This window comes from Oncorhynchus gorbuscha, linkage group LG05, assembly GCF_021184085.1.
Source record: "Oncorhynchus gorbuscha isolate QuinsamMale2020 ecotype Even-year linkage group LG05, OgorEven_v1.0, whole genome shotgun sequence".
Classification (NCBI taxonomy): domain Eukaryota; kingdom Metazoa; phylum Chordata; class Actinopteri; order Salmoniformes; family Salmonidae; genus Oncorhynchus; species Oncorhynchus gorbuscha.
This window is the reverse complement of record NC_060177.1, coordinates 59,346,150-59,366,135: the sequence shown is the minus strand read 5'-3', so window position 1 is coordinate 59,366,135 and position 19,986 is coordinate 59,346,150. Positions and strand designations below refer to the sequence as shown.

General features: G+C 44.1%; 1 protein-coding gene across 1 annotated transcript in view; it reads right to left on the bottom strand.

The window, feature by feature from the left end:
• Nucleotides 1–19,986, bottom strand: part of LOC124036191 (homeobox protein cut-like 2) — a 126,571-nt gene that overhangs the window by 52,769 nt on the left and 53,816 nt on the right. Inside the window, 2 exon segments of the mRNA XM_046350435.1 lie at nt 12,429–12,476; nt 13,357–13,467. Coding sequence (XP_046206391.1) covers nt 12,429–12,476; nt 13,357–13,467 — 159 coding nt within the window.

The following is a 19,986-nucleotide window of genomic DNA, read 5'->3' as shown; positions in this document are numbered from 1 at the left end:
CCATACATCCCCCAGGCTGGGGTCTCCAGCCCCGTCCAACAGGGGCACCAGCAGATGACCTGCTCACAATGCCTGCAATTACCCCCAACCCTCCCTCCCTATGCTTCACAACAGACAACAGGGACAATAATGAAAAAGAAAAGAGAGAGGGCAGATTGAGAATGTGTATGTGCTCTTAAGCGTGGGTGTTTGTGAGTGGGTGTGCATACGTGTGTGTCTGAGCATGTGATAAAGGGAGTCTGTAGAAGCCTGCTCGTGGACACGGGTTAAATTGAGTTCATTTATTAGTGGTAAACAATTAATAAAACAGAGACATCACATAATCCTCCAGCACCAACATCTGTCCTTCATGTGTGTCTCGCTAGACAACACGCAGGCACACACAACAACAGGCAAGCACGCAATCCCATACTCATGCATGCACCCACGCAAATGACACAACCACGCATTCAACACATCATTCCAGTTAAACAGACTGAGTGGCACACATACACCACCCCAGATCAAGCCACCCACTGAATCAGTTAAAAACCAGAGAGATGTGTTGTAAAGCAACTCTGTGTCCCGAGTGAATAACCTGGTCCATCTGTAAAGAGTGACACACGGCCAAGCCCCCTGTTCGTACCAGTGTGTCCCTCTCCATTCAGATCCAGCTGACGCCTCTAGTCCTCCATCTCTCTCCCTGTGTCAGTGGCAGGGCCCCAACATCAGCAGCTGTTCCCCTTGGCTGTCCCAGCAGCCCCTCTCCAGGCTGGGCCCATCATGCTGAAGGAATGGGAACTCTCACACTACTCCACGGAGACCCAATTAAAAGGGACGGAACTCGGACGGAATCATAGGGAGATGCAGAGTTGCTACTTTAATTGAAGATCTCTCTCTCTCTCTCTCTCTCTCTCTCTCTCTCTCTCTCTCTCTCTCTCTCTCTCTCTCTCTCTCTCTCTCTCTCTCTCTCTCTCTCTCTCTCTCTCTCTCTCTCTCTCTCTCTCTCTCTCTCTCTCTCTCTCTCTCTCTCTCTCTCTCTCTCTCTCTCTCTCTCTCTCTCTCTCTCTCTCTCTCTCTCTCTACCATTGCCACTTTACTCCTCTCTCATGAGAGGAAAGAAGGGAAGAGACCCACAGGCGAGAGCTGTTTGTGGGAAAGGCAAATAGCTCTGTGGTGCCCAGGTTTGGCTGCACAAGGGGAGATATAATTTAGGACAATGTATTTTATTGAAGAATGTAACTAGAAATAATGAATTTAGACTGTACTGTATGTATAGGGAAAAAACCTTTCCCCTTAAACTATACATGAGCTAAAACTATGGGTTGCTTCTCTTTCTTTCCTCTTTATGCACAGTTCTCTTCCTCTGCAGGAGAGTTCCTTGCTTTAATATAACCACATGTTAATTAGTATTGTAGTTAATCCGTTATTGAAGAGACCCAAACTGTCAGGTCACATTATAAACAATCGGTCCAATGGTAGTGCGTGTGACATTTTGAGCTGCTATCTCTCCTAGCTAAATGTTCCCTAGGTACTAATTGGCCTACTTTACGCTGTCTTTCTTTGAATTGCTAGTTTTTTATAGTTTGGGATATTGGCCCTGACAAGCGTCATCCTACACTGTATGTGCAAAACTCCACATTTTCTGTACAGGGACAGCAAAAAATTTAAATAAATGATTTAACCCTTTGAATTATATCAGTTAATTAAAGACTGTAGCATTGAGGCCTACAGTACCTTCATGGGATATTAAACATCATTTGAAAGGAGAATAAAAGTTCAAACACTTAGCTAGCAGCAAAGTGAGCGTAACTTTTCTCTCCTTTGCATTATTTAAGATGGGCTCCATCATTTTATCAATCTATCGATCTCCCACCAGAAAGATGAAAATTGAAAAATAATGAGGCCGATGAATGCTGTGTAAAGAACATCAATGTATGAAATGTAATTATCTGTGCTGGAAAGAGAGAGAGAGAAAAAGGGGGCTGCTGTTTTCTAAAACAAAAAGAGAGCAAAAAAAGAAGCAGTTAATATTTTTCCCTCTCTGCATATTTTAATTACCAGATCAATCATAACTACATACAGCGGTGCTTTCACAAGAGAGGAGAAAATTGCAAGTCTAAATGAAAAACAATAGATTTACTTTAAAGGCTTGGCTTCTTTTGAAGTCTAAATAAAAATTTCAGGTACCTTTAGGAGAGCCTTCTTCTGAAAGTTATGATATTTAATTAGTGGGTTTAGATTCTACTGAAAATAAACTTCACAGCCCAACACAATGTGAAATGAAAACTGGAGGATCCAGACAAGAGGAAATTAAAATCTCACCACACAGGCGGACTTTGTCTTCTGACAGGAACCCATGCTCCAAATGTGGCTGCACTGCAACTGGTTTCATCTCCAGCTGTGTCTCTGTGGTGGACGTAAGAAGACATTCTCTCTGTCTCTAACTGGTTCTGTTTCTGTGACTGACTGGGTCTGTGGCTCAGTGGTTGTTTGGCGAAAATCACAGCATCACAATGTGGAATTGGTGGAGCAACTCCCCGTTCCGCCTTTTCCTCCTCACATGGGTTTTTCCTGGTTGTACGAACGCTGATGTTTATTTCTCCTGGCATGTCCTCGCCGGCGCAGAGCCACCGATTTCACACATTTTTATTGGCTAATTTGACTGTGCTCTTGCCAGGAGCTGAGAGGATGCCAGCCAGGAGTCAGAGCATCCCCAGAACACGGCTACTTTACTCTGCTCTGATCTCAGACTGGGGTGCTTGGGGGAGCCTAACGCCTGTCTCATGACAAGTCAGTTGACTTCGAATATGTCGAGATTTTGGCAATTACCTACTTCTCCAGAACTCTGTATAGCATTTTTATGTCTCTCGTGTCCAGTATGAAGGAAGTCTGAGGTAATTTTGCGAGCCAACGCTAACTAGCGCTAGCGCAATGACTGGAAGTCTATGGGTATCTGCTACAGTAGCATGCTAGTTAGGAGTTGAGAGGAGTGAGTGTTTCAGAGATCACCTGTTTGTCAATAGGGGTGGGTAAGGGAGTGTGAGGGAATGTGAGTGGCTGGCTGTTATGGTGGTAGGAGATTTACAGGGAGAGGATGTATGGGCAGTCTGAGGCCCTGTAAGAGCAGCACAGCACAGACACCTCTGTGTGCGTCCATCCTCAAATATGGCTAACATTTGCACAGTATCGTTACTCAGGCGTGGCGTCTCCGGGGTCAGAGGTTTGTGCTGTCAGGACTATAGAAATTAAACCCAGCACTGCAGAGCAGAATGTGCTGAAACTCATCAATTCCACATGGCTAGAGAGGAAAGTAGCTATTTATAACATCAGCCCCTTCTCTCTCTATACCTGGTGTGAATCCTTATATCTAAACACGCTGCAATAATGATGAATATCACCAACTGGGATGCGCAGACATATCACAACCGCATCCTCAAGCACAACCCTGAGAGGTGTAATGAGACTAACACTGGGAGGTGTAATGAGACTAATAACACTGAGAGGTGTAATGAGACTAACACTGATAGGTGTAATGAGACTAACACTTGGAAGTGTAATGAGACTAACACTGGGAAGTGTAATGAGACTAACACTGAGAGGTGTAATGAGACTAACACTGGGAGGTGTAATGAGACTAACACTGGGAGGTGTAATGAGACTAACACTGGGAGGTGTAATGAGACTAACACTGGGAGGTGTAATGAGACTAACACTGGGAGGTGTAATGAGACTAACACTGGGAGGTGTAATGAGACTAACACTGACAGGTGTAATGAGAGTAACACTGACAGGTGTAATGAGACTAACACTTGGAAGTGTAATGAGACTAACACTGGGAAGTGTAATGAGACTAACACTGGGAGGTGTAATGAGACTAACACTGACAGGTGTAATGAGAGTAACACTGACAGATGTAATGAGACTAACACTTGGAAGTGTAATGAGACTAACACTGGGAAGTGTAATGAGACTAACACTGGGAGGTGTAATGAGACTAACACTGAGAGGTGTAATGAGACTAACACTGGGAGGTGTAATGAGACTAACACTGGGAGGTGTAATGAGACTAACACTGGGAGGTGTAATGAGACTAACACTGGGAGGTGTAATGAGACTAACACTGAGAGGTGTAATGAGACTAACACTGGGAGGTGTAATGAGACTAACACTGGGAGGGAGGTGTAATGAGACTAACACTGGGAGGTGTAATGAGACTAACACTGAGAGGTGTAATGAGACTAACACTGGGAGGTGTAATGAGACTAAAACTGAGAGGTGTAATGAGACTAACACTGGGAGGTGTAATGAGACTAACACTGAGAGGTATAATGAGACTAACACTGGAAGGTGTAGTGAGACTAACACTGGGAGGGAGGTGTAATGAGACAAACACTGGGAGGTGTAATGAGACTAACACTGAGAGGTGTAATGAGACTAACACTGAGAGGTGTAATGAGACTAACACTGGGAGGTGTAATGAGACTAACCCTGAGAGGTGTAATGAGACTAACACTGGGAGGTGTAATGAGACTAATAACACTGAGAGGTGTAATGAGACTAACACTGACAGGTGTAATGAGAGTAACACTGACAGGTGTAATGAGACTAACACTTGGAAGTGTAATGAGACTAACACTGGGAAGTGTAATGAGACTAACACTGGGAGGTGTAATGAGACTAACACTGAGAGGTGTAATGAGACTAACACTGGGAGGTGTAATGAGACTAACACTGGGAGGTGTAATGAGACTAACACTGGGAGGTGTAATGAGACTAACACTGAGAGGTGTAATGAGACTAACACTGGGAGGTGTAATGAGACTAACACTGGGAGGGAGGTGTAATGAGACTAACACTGGGAGGTGTAATGAGACTAACACTGGGAGGGAGGTGTAATGAGACAAACACTGGGAGGTGTAATGAGACTAACACTGAGAGGTGTAATGAGACTAACACTGAGAGGTGTAATGAGACTAACACTGGGAGGTGTAATGAGACTAACACTGAGAGGTGTAATGAGACTAACACTGGGAGGTGTAATGAGACTAATAACACTGAGAGGTGTAATGAGACTAACACTGACAGGTGTAATGAGAGTAACACTGACAGGTGTAATGAGACTAACACTTGGAAGTGTAATGAGACTAACACTGGGAAGTGTAATGAGACTAACACTGGGAGGTGTAATGAGACTAACACTGAGAGGTGTAATGAGACTAACACTGAGAGGTGTAATGAGACTAACACTGGGAGGTGTAATGAGACTAACACTGAGAGGTGTAATGAGACTAACACTGAGAGGTGTAATGAGACTAACACTGGGAGGTGCAATGAGACTAACACTGGGAGGTGTAATGAGACTAACACTGAGAGGTGTAATGAGACTAACACTGGGAGGTGTAATGAGACTAACACTGGGAGAGGTAATGAGACTAACACTGGGTGAGGTAATGAGACTAACACTGAGAGGTGTAATGAGACTAACACTGGGAGAGGTGTAATGAGACTAACACTGAGAGGTGTAATGAGACTAACACTGAGAGGGAGGTGTAATGAGACTAACACTGAGAGGTATAATGAGACTAACACTGAGAGGTGTAATGAGACTAACACTGAGAGGTGTAATGAGACTAACACTGGGAGGTGTAATGAGACTAACACTGGGAGGTGTAATGAGACTAACACTGAGAGGTGTAATGAGACTAACACTGAGAGGTGTAATGAGACTAACACTGAGAGGTGTAATGAGACTAACACTGAGAGGTGTAATGAGACTAACACTGAGAGTTGTAATGAGACTAACACTGGGAGGTGTAATGAGACTAACACTGGGAGGTGTAATGAGACTAACACTGATAGGTGTAATGAGACTAACACTGAGAGGGAGGTGTAATGAGACTAACACTGAGAGGTGTAATGAGACTAACACTGAGAGGTGTAATGAGACTAACACTGACAGGTGTATTGAGACTAACACTGAGAGGTGTAATGAGACAAACCTGAGAGGTGTAATGAGACTAACACTGAGAGGTGTAATGAGACTAACACTGACTGAGAGGTATAATGAGACTAACACTGAGAGGTGTAATGAGACTAACACTGACTGAGAGGTATAATGAGACTAACACTGAGAGGTGTAATGAGACTAACACTGAGAGGTATAATGAGACTAACACTGAGAGGTATAATGAGACTAACACTGAGAGGTGTAATGAGACTAACACTGAGAGGTATAATGAGACTAACACTGAGAGGTATAATGAGACTAACACTGAGAGGTATGATGAGACTAACACTGAGAGGTGTAATGAGACTAACACTGAGAGGTGTAATGAGACTAACACTGGGAGGCTGATGGAGGAGGAGGAATCCAAACACAACTGAATCAAATCATCAGTCAAGAAAGAAGAAGATACGTTAGAGAGAGTCATATCTAAAAGTCTGTGCTTTGGGTCTTCTTCTGTGGCATGTCCCACACGACTCCCTAGGTCTCTGTGTATGGACTTTTGAATTAGCAGAGCTGCAACACTAATTATTACCAGTGTCAAAGGAAGCAGAAGAAAGAGATGACTGCTTCCACAGAACAGACTGCCTGGGCCGAGGGACATTATATTCTAACCCAGTAATTCATGCTTGGAAAAATAAATGAGATTCGACTGAACCTCTTAACCAATACGTGTTTTCTTACTCTACTGGCTACTGTAACTATATTAATGACAGTAATTCAAATGCAGAGAAAATAACTCCACAAGGCAGAAGCATGACAAGTACAATACAGTATGTTCTTAATGGGAGCACTACTGCTGCATCAGGTGAGTGGAGGGCTGTGTGTGGAGCGCCACTGGAGATGAGAGGTGGGAGGTCATGTTAAATATGAGCTCCTATTGGTGCTTCGAGCCACACCCTCTCTCCACTAGACATGGGTGGAGGGTGTCTCTGGTTTACATGGCTACTGCAGCCCATTATATTCCCAACAATCGGCCGGAGGTGCGATGTGTGCTGTTCATACCTAATGGCCTGGAGTTCCTGTATGGACCTAGGCTGGCTGGCTGGCTGCTCAATGAGCCTGAGACAGACAGACAGCAGAGGTAGGTGGAGACCGCATTTGAACCGCCTCATGAGCCCAGTACGAGCTCTTGGTGAAAATGGACATGGTAGGGTGTGACAGATCCAGCCAGACAGGGGAGTTGGAATGGGTCACATCCAGAGATATCTCAGCTACCGTACCTCATTGCATTGTTCTGGAGATTAAATCGTGTTGTTGAATTTTGTGAAGGGGGGGGTTATCGCTACCACATTGTGTTTTACTGGACAAAGTCACACTTTCAACACTGTGCCAACCTCACCGTTAAAGACACCTACCATGAGATGAGGACTCTACTAACCAACCCAACCCCACCGATCCATCCGATCATCTGACCATCCGATCAGCCTATCTGCACCTTATATCCAGACAATTTTGTTCATGACGAAGATCGGTCTTCATTGAGCTGTTTAAGCGGGAGCATCGCTGCTGCATTTCACAAACGGCGCAGTCCCTCATCTATGAAAGTGCCATAGAGCCCCTCAGACAATTAGGCAGGGAAAAGCTTTACGACCGTTAGCCGCAGCGCAGCGTCGCTCTCGCCACCGGCAGCACAGCCAGGAGCGCTGGCTCGGGCAGAAAGGTAATTATAGAGCCTCTCGTAATGACATGGAGGAAGCTTGCGTCATAACACGCACAGATTTTTTTTTATCACAGCGCCATAATTAATTATCATCCTTTACTCTTTGATTCATTCCACTATTCATAACATATTTATACATTCAAGACGAATGATCATTTCCTTCAGGAATTCATCAAAAAGAGGAAGGACTGGTCTCCTCTCGATGGATGATCAAAGAGTGTGTGTCTGAGTCTCTACCTGGCTAGCGGCAGTGCTGCCCGCTCTGCTCTGTATGGGTTCAGGTTCTGGGTTCAGGTTCTGGGTTCAGGTTATGGGTTCAGGTTCTGGGTTCAGGCTCTGGGTTCAGGTTCTGGGTTCAGGCTCTGGGTTCAGGCTCTGGGTTCAGGCTCTGGGCTCAGGGTTTATGTGCAGGTCTGCAACAGGAGGCTGATAGACCGGTGTCTCTGCAGGACATCGGTCTCATATCACCTGATAGACTGGTGTCTCTGCAGGACATCGGTCTCATATCGCCTGATAGACTGGTGTCTCTGCAGGACATCGGTCTCATATCACCTGATAGACTGGTGTCTCTGCAGGACATCGGTCTCATATCACCTGATAGACTGGTGTCTCTGCAGGACATCGGTCTCATATCACCTGATAGACTGGTGTCTCTGCAGGACATCGGTCTCATATCGCCTGATAGACTGGTGTCTCTGCAGGACATCGGTCTCATATCGCCTGATAGACTGGTGTCTCTGCCGGACATCGGTCTCATATCGCCTGATAGACTGGTGTCTCTGCAGGACATCGGTCTCATATCGCCTGATAGACTGGTGTCTCTGCAGGACATCGGTCTCATATCGATAGACTGGTGTCTCTGCCGGACATCGGTCTCATATCGCCTGATAGACTGGAGTCTCTGCAGGACATCGGTCTCATATCGCCTGATAGACCGGTGTCTCTGCAGGACATCGGTCTCATATCGCCTGATAGACCGGTGTCTCTGCAGGACATCGGTCTCATATCGCCTGATAGACTGGTGTCTCTGCAGGACATCGGTCTCATATCGCCTGATAGACTGGTGTCTCTGCAGGACATCGGTCTCATATCGCCTGATAGACTGGTGTCTCTGCAGGACATCGGTCTCATATCGCCTGATAGACTGGTGTCTCTGCAGGACATCGGTCTCATATCGCCTGATAGACTGGTGTCTCTGCAGGACATCGGTCTCATATCGCCTGATAGACTGGTGTCTCTGCAGACGTCTGAAGTACCTATATGCCTTGATTGGAAAGGTATTGAAATTCACATTCATAACATGCTCATTAATGGAGCTTGGATAAAAACACATGTGTAACATGATAAGCAGATATGAATTCCTAGATTCCTAATAGAGATGGCTTTATGAACGGCTGTCATTTCTTCACCTCTTACCAGTAAAACCCTTGATGTCGGTGTAGCACCTACCCGGGTGATCAAGTTGCCAATATACACCTGTACAGAATTCTACCAATATATCTGCTATTGACTTGAAGAGATTTAGGATGATCTCCTCTCTGTAAGAGCACTACATTGCATAGCCTACTCCTTACTCCTAGAGAATGATCAACATTTACTCCACATATCATCACCACAACCTCAGGGCAAGAGATGGCACAGTTAGAAAACAGGTGTCGCCCATCCAACCCTCAGTCGGCATTGCATTAATAGCTGTTTGATGTTTTGACGTCTAGTCAGCTCGATTGTACCTTTCTGGCTGATAATGAGGGCCAATAATGATTCCTGAGCTCGAGGGGTTAATGGTATGTAACCGGCAGAGAAGCTAATTACACGTTACAAACTATTTATCAGATTCTCCATCTGCGCAACGCAAGATGTGCTCATTGTGCACGCTAAATTACTCCTCGGATTATTGTAAAGCAAGTTTCCTCAATTAGGGTCCCGGGCTGCTGTTTTCTTACTCTGAGTAGGTTACCAAACGACATCAAGAGAAGAGGGGAAAATTTGATGACTGGTTAATTTGGGCCTGACATCCCCAACAATTCAAAGCCAGTATCTACAGTGTCTTGTATCTACAGTATCTAGCTGTATGAAGAAGAACATAGCCTCACAGGAATCCACAGGCAACAGATTCCAGAATTCCATCACAGTTTTTTGTTGAGAAGGTGAAGTCTTATGGGGGATTTACACTCTAAAATGAGAGCGAGGTGTAAATTGCATCTTGGATCCCATGTAGGCTTGGTGGAGACTGCAATACCGTATAGTCAGATGGCAAGGGAATGTTGTGTGAAAGTTGTGTGAACGGCACACGGCGCTAAACGAGGCTCAGGCCCAGTCCAACAGGCCTCTCTCTCCTGCGATCGGTTATTTGAGAAATAACTCATATCCCCCAGCCCCAAAGGTGTGCCGGAGACCATGGAGACACGTACCATCTCATCTGTCTCTGCAGTAAATTTTATTAAAATTACCTTCATTATAAGACAGTGTTCATTATAAAACCAAAAACGCTGGTCTCCCAGGGCCCAGTGGATTAATAAGGACAGCGGTGTATTTTAAGCCGTAAACTCAGCTCCTCACTGTCCTTAATCTCCTTCCCACTTCACAAGGCCAAATTAACACCTCTCCCAAGCTCTGACGGGACCTCATTAGCAAACTTCCAGGGAAAGAAAGAAAAGAGGAACGAAGGAGAAGAAGGAGGGAAGCGACCAATGACAGCCACCAGCTCTGGGATTAACCCTTTCTGGTGCTTCAGCTCTGTGAAAACTAGGTCGCCGTCGACGTGTTTCTAATCAGTCGCCTGGTTAACGATAATTAGAAGACGAGATCGGACGAGGGATGAGAGAGAAAGTAGGAGGGGTACATTGAAATGAAACAGAAAAGAAAGAGAGCCTGTCATGTCGCAAACACTTCAAAGGGAGAAACTTCCCTTTTAAAAGTGCCATGATGAGGGTCCAAATACCAAAAGGGACTCCTCTGGGCCACAGCCCCGGGCGAGGAGGGGGGAGCAGATCTCTCAAATATACACACACACACACACACACACACACACACACACACACACACACACACACACACACACACACACACACACACACACACACACACACACACACACACACACACACACACACACACACACACACACACACACACACGCTTGTGACTCATACACCACCTGTTCGGTGCAGCTGTAGAGGAGCTTTAGTGTATCCCAAAACACACAGCCAAACAAGCTCCTGCAATTACAAGTCCTATTTACTGTGCTTCTCACATGAAGCAGCAGGTATAACTCCCACAGCTTTACTCTAAGGCCTGGCAGATTACTGGTGGGTAAAGTTCACAAGCCTCCACAAGCTGTTTGACATTAAGCAGGAAGGTCAAAGTGTATCAGAAAACACCAGGGGTTTTATTTATGATGATGCATACTTTTTCTGGCAAAAAAATGTCCCTTCTGAAGATAGCTGAGAATGACTGTATATACAGTAGGTAGCTAGTACAATTTACTTTCAAATCTGCACTTTGATGAGAGTTATCCAAAGTAGAGGTGCAGACCTTTCAGTGTTTCTGCATTCAAAATTAGTGCCCCCCACATCATAGCATTTCTACCAAACATACTTTCAATAATCTGTCCGTGTAATTTATAAAGGTGATTTAGCTCTGTCTGAGTTCAACATCGTTCTAAAGGTTCTTTAGCCATTTGTGCCAGTGAGGTAGCCAAACCTGCCCGCTTAGGTTTGGCTACCTGGCTTATGACGTGTTCATATGCGCTACCTGGGTGGCAAGGGAGCTTTGGGGACCCAAACCCTAAAACTGTATTATACAATGGGAAGAATGTCCTTTTAAAAAGTCACTAGAGTTGACCGTTTCATAGTCGTTCTACTAAATAACTACTGCTACAAACACTTCCAGTGGAAGCATTGATACCTTTCTTCCTTCAAAACAGAGGCCTCCTTAATTATCAGCTACCTACTTTGTTTACTGACCAAACATCTTTGCTCCCAGTTGTCAAACATCAATAGTGCTCAAATGAGTCCCCTAGGTTCATGTTAAGCACAATAAAGATACATCAGGGCCCTTTAGATACAGCATTTTGAGGTCTCTGCCTTTGCAGTCACAGTAATTTAATTGACATTGGCACCAACCTCACATATCAGCAATGACTTCAGACAAAACAGACGGTCATTCTGGCATAGATAATTACAAACCACTTTTAAAGAACACGTCGACTATGATCACACATGAGAACCAGAAAATCCACGCAGAGTGTTATCATATTTTGTGATTCAGCTTTCAGGTTAGTTGAGGAGAGAGAGGTAGACTGGAAACATTATTTGCGGTATCACTTCAATATGCCTCTGCTTTGTGGACCATAACGTAGCTCACAAATGTGATTTATGACCTTGGTTTAATGGCTAGAGCAGAGCCTTGGTAGGTATCAGATGACTTTTTCAATATGGCAGCGTCAGAGTGGGCACTGAGAATGCACAATCCAAAACAGGAAATGAGGGCTTGTCTCAGGGAAGAGAATATGAGTAGCCAGATATCTGATCATCTAATGGCAGATAGAGAGCTACTCCACTTTGACAGAGAAGATACCAGTCAATAAGGATCAGATGAAGTGTAACATGAAAACGGGGTCCTTACACATTCATTTCTATCCCGGACCCACCCTATCATCCATCCAAGGCCACAGTTTCATGTGCTGAGTTTTTTTTGTGTCAGGATGTAGTGGTCATGTTTCTCTAAATCACGTCAAAGCCCCACCGGCAAAACATGGACAAGGAGAAGTAGACTCACCTGAGCTTGGAAAGACTTGAGGACAGGAGCCACCATCTCCCGGACTTCCTGAATACAGACAAACAGAACAAATGCTTACCATTTTTGAGACATTAGAAGCCAATTGCCCTGGTGAGGACTGGGAAAGACTTCTACTGCACTTTGTATTGTAATTTGTCTCAATAGCATTGAACATGCTTATACTTGTTATGGACCATTTTAACGAACAACTGCCAAATGTCTAACGAACAACTGCCAAATGTCTAATGGACAACTGTTAAATGTCAAATGCTGTTTGATACCAGATGTATTTTACTTTAGCACAAATTCCAGCAGAAGAAGCAACATCTCTGGTTTGGGCTGAAGTGTGAGGGAGGGAGGAAGATGGGGGGGGGTGTTATAAATTGGGAAAAGCTGAGGAGTTTGAGTGAGAGTCTGTAAGTGGGGATTTCCAGCTTGTACAAACTCCAGCCGCTCCCTTCCTCCTGGCTCTCAGTCAGCCCCCAGTAAGGGGATTGGTCTGCCTGTGGTGACAGCCTGATCCTGCCTTCTGCACCTGTACTATACTGACAAGATTACAGCACACTCTCACACAGGGATAGGGGCTCTGTAGTCTGACTGGGAGATCCCAGGAACAACACCTAGCTATAGGCCACAGGGTCTCAATTAAACCTTAGCAGACCTGGAGGAGGGGGTGGGGTAATGACTGACTTGTCCCAAGCATTGTGCGCCAATGATATACACTAAAGCAGATTTGAAAAATAAATACAAAATTACAGGCACATATTGTAGGTAAGCGGGGCTCAAACACTGCCAGAGACTGAGAAAGTCAGTCTGCCTAGTGGAGCGGAGACGAGCCGAATGACACGCAGAACTCATGGCAGGGTTGGGAGAAGGCACGGGGTTGGAGGGTGAAAGGGGCAGGGTGGGGGGGGGGGGGGGCACTCACCTCCGGAACATTTCTCTTGAACTCCCGGCTCAGCTCCACCAGGTGCTTGTGGGAGTGCTCGCTCTCTTCCTGTCGCCCCGCCAGCTCAGACGCTATTGAGTTTAGCTCCCTCTATAAACACAGACAAAGAGAGAGAGTTAGAAAAAGAGAGGCAGAGAGAGACAGCACTTAGAGAGGCTGCCAACAGTCATACAGTGCAGCTTAAAGGTGACATAAATAAAAATACACTGCTGAATATTAACAATGTAATCCTTCATGATCTTATAGCGGTAATACTTACTGCAAGCCCTGGCCCATAAATAATTAAGCCAAAATAAATCCAATGCCTACAGTAGCTGAAAGCCTTTTAGATAATCAGTATTTGAAATAATCAATACGCTTGCAACAACCATGAAACTCCAGTGAGAGAGAGTGGAGAGAGAGAGAGTGACGAGAGAGAGAGAGAGAGAGAGAGAGAGAGAGAGAGAGAGAGAGAGAGAGAGAGAGAGAGAGAGAGAGAGAGAGAGAGAGAGAGAGAGAGAGAGAGAGAGAGAGAGAGAGAGAGAGAGAGAGAGAGAGAGAGAGAGTGGAGAAAGAGAGAGAGAGTGTGGAGAAAGAGAGAGGAGAGAAAAAGGAAAAACAAGGCAGAGTCACGTGGGAAGGACCCAATATCCTGACAAATACCCTTATAAACAAATACAGAGCTTCCTGGAGAAACGAGGAGCTGATTTCAAGCCCAGACAAGATTCAAACATAAAGCACTGTCCGTTCTTTCTGCCACAATAAACACAGATAACAGTGAAGCCTCTTCCTTATTCAAATCTCTCTTCCACTGCCTTCCTACATCTTTACATTGATGTCAGGTAGGGCTGGGACGGTCATGGAAGTTTAGACGACAGTTAAAGCCAGCCATAATAACCATTTGAATAGCACTTTGGATTTGAAATTATAATGACTATGGAGGTTAAAGTGCAGACTGTCAGCTTTAATTTGAGGGTATTTTCCTCCTTATCGGGTGAACTGTTTAGAAATTACAGCACTTTTTGTACACAGTCCACCCATTTTAGGGGACCAAAAGTATTGGGACAGATTCACTTACACTACATAAAAGTATGTGGACACCTCTTCAAATTAGTGGATTTGGCTATTTCAGCCACACCCATTGCTGACAGATGTATAAAATCGAGCACACCGCCATGCAATCTCCATAGACAAACATTGGCAGTAGAATGGCCCGTACTGAAGAGCTTAGTGACTTTCAATGTGGCACTGTCATAGGATGCCACCTTTCCAACAAGTCAGTTCGTCAAATTTCTGCCCTGCTAGAGTTGCCCTGTTCAACTGTAAGTGCTGGTATTGTGAAGTGGAAACATCTAGGAGCAACAATGGCTCTGCCCCAAAGTGGTAGGCCACACAAGCTCACAGAACTGTTCCGCCGAGTGCTGAAACGGTTTCCTCAACCGAGTTACAAACTGCCTCTGGAAGCAACGTCTGCACAATAACTGTTCATCGGGAGCTTCATATAATGGGTTTCCATGGCCGAGCAGCCGCACACAAGCCTAACATCACCATGCACAATGCCAAGCCTCGGCTGGAGTGGTGTAAAGTTTGTCGTAATTGGACTCGGGAGCAGTGGAAACGCATTCTCTGGAGTGAAGGGAAGGCCCTTTCCTGTTTCTACCATGACAATGCCCCTGTGCACAAAGCAAGGTCCATACAGAAATGGTTTGTTGAGATCGGTGTGGAAGAACTTGACTGGCCTGCACAGAGCCCGGACCTCAACCCCATCGAAAACCATACTTTGGGATATATTGGAACGCCAACATCGAGCTATGGCTAATTGCCCAACATCAGGCCCGACCTCACTAATGCTCTTGTGTGGAAGCAAGTCCCTTCAGCAATGTTCCAACATCTGGGGGAAAGCCTTCCCAGGAGGGTGGAGGCTGTTATAGCAGCAAAGGAGGGCCCAACTCTATATTAATGTCCATGATTTTGGAATGAGATGTTTAACTTTTGGCCATGTAGTGTATACAGTATGTGTATTAAAGTAGTCAGTTTAGTATTTGGTCTCATATTCCTGGCACGGCATGATTACATCAAGTCTGTGATTCCACAAACTTGTTGGATGCATTTGCTGTTTGTTTTGGTTGTGTTTCAGAGAATGTAGCACCCCAAATTGAAATGAATGGAAAATAATGTATTGTGTCATTTTGGAGTAGATTGTATTGTAAATAAGAATAGAATATGTTTCTGAACACCGTGGATGCAACCATGATTACGGATAGACCAACATGAATCGTGAACAATGACACAACTATCATACCCTGTTAATCTCTCACCATTACAATAACAGGGGAGGTTAGCATATTTTGGGGGTATGCTGTTATGCCTCTGTAACTTTCTCACTCATCATTACTCACGGTCTATTCAGGATTATCCGTAATCATTCTAGCATCCACATTAACGTAGAAGTGTTTAGAAACATATTCTATTCTTATTTACAATAAAAGTGACTCCAAAAAGGTCATCCAAAGTGATTGGAGTAGAGAGCCAAAACAACAACATTGTCATGGCCTCTCAACTGACATTAAGAGAAAACAATTTGAAATCAAATCTTATTTGTCACATGCGCCGAATACAACAGGTGTAGTACGCACAGTGAAATGCTGAATACAAGCCCTTAACCAACAATGCCGTTAAGAAAAAAGGTTGAAGTATTTACTAAAATAATCTGGGAGAAAAAGAAAAAGAAAACAAATAATTAAAGAGCAACAATAAAATAACAGTAGTGAGGCGATATACAGGGGAGTACTGGTACAGAGTCAATGTGGAGGCTATATACAGGGAGTACTGGTACAGAGTCAATGTGGAGGCTATATACAGGGAGTACTGGTACAGAGTCAATGTGGAGGCTATATACAGGGAGTACTGGTACAGAGTCAATGTGGAGGCTATATACAGGGAGTACTGGTACAGAGTCAATGTGGAGGCTATATACAGGGAGTACTGGTACAGAGTCAATGTGGAGGCTATATACAGGGAGTACTGGTACAGAGTCAATGTGGAGGCTATATACAGGGAGTACTGGTACAGAGTCAATGTGGAGGCTATATACAGGGAGTACTGGTACAGAGTCAATGTGGAGGCTATATACAGGGAGTACTGGTACAGAGTCAATGTGGAGGCTATATACAGGGAGTACTGGTACAGAGTCAATGTGGAGGCTATATACAGGGAGTACTGGTACAGAGTCACATAGGTGTTCCTTTTGTCCAGGTGGGAAAGGGCAGTGTGGAGTGCAACAGAGATTGCATCATCTGTGGATCTGTTGCAGCGGTATGTAAACGCCTGGTTATGAGTGGTTATTTTATTTTCATGACAATCTTCATCCATAACCGTCGGTGCAAATATTGTCACTAAAATGTTCCCCATTAGCAGGTAGCCTAACGGTTCAGAGCATTGGCCCAGTAGCCGAAAGGTTGCTGGTTCAAATCCCAGAGCCGGAAAGGTGGAAAAATCTGCTGTTCTGCCCTTGAGCAATGCAGTTAACCCCCAACAACAACTGCTCTCTGGACAGTTGATTAAGGCAGCCCCCTGCACCTCTAATTCAGAGGGGTTGGGTTAAATGCAGAAGACACATTTCGGTTGAATGCATTCAGTTGGGCAACTGACCGGGTATCCCCTTTCCCTAGTGTAACAAATCATGCCTTAATAACAATTCATATTGTTTGAATATATGATATCAAATAGATACTTCAATACCTGGTGATACAGTACTTGCATGTTGTTAGAACTGAAACTCCACCCTATCAACATCCAAAGCGATTTATACAAGCCTCACCATACCACATGCCATCCACAAATTCAACTGATCAATCATCCAATTTCCAGCTCCAAAAAAACCCACATCTCAAATCTTCCTAGAGTACAAGTCTCCACTGAGGCAAACAACGTTTGTCCCTCTTCAATCCCATCTCTTTTCCTCTCCTCTTGGACTGGTTTTATTTGATGAAGGTATTCCCTTGTAACTGCTGGCATACAATATAAAACTGGAGTGGGGGATTCAATTACCACAGTGAATTTATATATGCTGGAAAATTCAATTGACTGTGTTTTAATTAATCTCCAGTCTTACTTAAAGGCAATTTAATAAATTATCACGAGCCAAAAAAGAGAGTGAAAACCTAGGGATAAAACTCCAGTTCCATATTTGAAACATTTAACTTATTCTACTTATTCCCAGTGAAGGCATTTTAACCCTTCAATTTGATCACATCTTGATGTAATTAGATTCCTGTATTGGTCCTTGAAAAGAGGCCATCTTTCTCACTCCAAAACCAGCGACAGAATGCTCCCATTGACGAGTCTTATTTGATATCCCTTGGTGACAATTATGCCTTTGTTCAAAACAGTCCTTTGCCTCAGGACTTTCTCCAAGAGTCCGAATGGATTACATTCCCCTTGGCCCATCCCTTTCTAACGTAATTACAGGGCGTTCAGAAAGTAGTCATACCTCTTGGCCCATCCCTTTCTAACGTAATTACAGGGCCTTCAGAAAGTAGTCATACCTCTTGGCCCATCCCTTTCTAACGTAATTACAGGACCTTCAGAAAGTAGTCATACCTCTTGGCCCATCCCTTTCTAACGTAATTACAGGGCCTTCAGAAAGTAGTCATACCTCTTGGCCCATCCCTTTCTAACGTAATTACAGGACCTTCAGAAAGTAGTCATACCTCTTGGCCCATCCCTTTCTAACGTAATTACAGGGCCTTCAGAAAGTAGTCATACCTCTTGGCCCATCCCTTTCTAACGTAATTACAGGGCCTTCAGAAAGTAGTCATACCTCTTGGCCCATCCCTTTCTAACGTAATTACAGGGCCTTCAGAAAGTAGTCATCCCTTTGGCCCATCCCTTTCCCTTTCTAACCTTCAGAAAGTAATTCTTGGCCCATCCCTTTCTAGGAATTACAGGACTTCAGAAAGTAGTCATACCTCTTGGCCCATCCCTTTCTAACGTAATTACAGGGCCTTCAGAAAGTAGTCATACCTCTTGGCCCATCCCTTTCTAACGTAATTACAGGACCTTCAAAAGTAGTCATACCTCTTGGCCCATCCCTTTCTAACGTAATTACAGGGCCTTCAGAAAGTAGTCATACCTCTTGGCCCATCCCTTTCTAACGTGGGCCTTCATCATACCTCTTGGCCCATCCCTTTCTAACGTAATTACAGGGCCTTCAGAAAGTAGTCATACTCTTGGCCCATCCCTTTCTAACGTAATTACAGGGCCTTCAGAAAGTAGTCATACCTCTTGGCCCATCCCTTTCTAACGTAATTACAGGGCCTTCAGAAAGTAGTCATACCTCTTGGCCCATCCCTTTCTAACGTAATTACAGGGCCTTCAGAAAGTAGTCATACCTCTTGGCCCATCCCTTTCTAACGTAATTACAGGGCCTTCAGAAAGTAGTCATACCTCTTGGCCCATCCCTTTCTAACGTAATTACAGGGCCTTCAGATACCTCTTGGCCCATCCCTTTCTAACGTAATTACAGGGCCTTCAGAAAGTAGTCATACCCCTTGGCCCATCCCTTTGTAACGTAATTACAGGACCTTCAGAAAGTAGTCATACCTCTTGACGTATTCCACATTTTGTTGTGTTACAAGCTGAATACAAAATGGATTAAATATATTTTTTATCATCCACCGACACACTATTACCCCATAGTGACTAAGTGAAAACAAGTTTTTAGAAACGTTTGTAAATTTATTGAAAATTAAATACAATAATATTTCATTTACAGTACATACAGTAAGTATTCAACCCCCTGAGTCAATACATGTTAGAATCGCCTTTGGCAGCGATTACAGCTGAGAGTCTTTCCGGGTAAGTCTCCAAGATCTTAGCACACCAGGATTTCACAATATTTGCACATTATTATTTGTCAAATTCATCAAGCTCTGTCAAGTTGGTTGTTGATCATTATCAGACAATATTTATATTTGGCCTTGTGTTTTAGGTCATTGTTCTGCTGAAAGGTGAATTTGTCTCAGAGTTTCTGTTGGGAAGCAGGCTGAACCAGGTTTTCCTCTAGGATTTTGCCTGTGCTTAGCTATATTCCATTTATTTTTATCCTAAAAAAACTCCCTAGTCCTTGCCAATGACAAGCATACCCATAACATGATGCAGCCACCACCATGCTTGAAAATATGGAGAGTGGTACTCAGTGATGTGTTGTGCTGGATTTGTCCCAAACATAACACTTTGTATTTAGGACATAAAGTTCATTTCTATGCCACATTTTTTTGCAGTTTTACTTTAGTGGCTTATTGCAAACAGGATGCATGTTTTGGAATATTTTTTATTCTGTACAGACTTCCTTCTTTTCACTACGCTATTTAGGTTAGTTTTGTGGAGTAACTTCAATGTTGTTGATCTATCCTCAGTTTTCTCCTATCACAGCCATTAAAGTCTGTAACTGTTTTAAAGTCACCATTGACCTCATTTTGAAATCCCTGATTGGTTTCCTTCCTCTCCGACAACTGAGTTAGGAAGGACACATGTATCTTTGTCGTAACTGGATGTATTGATACACCATCCAAAGTGTAATTAATAACTTCACCATGCTCAAAGGGATATTCAATGTCTGTTGTTGTA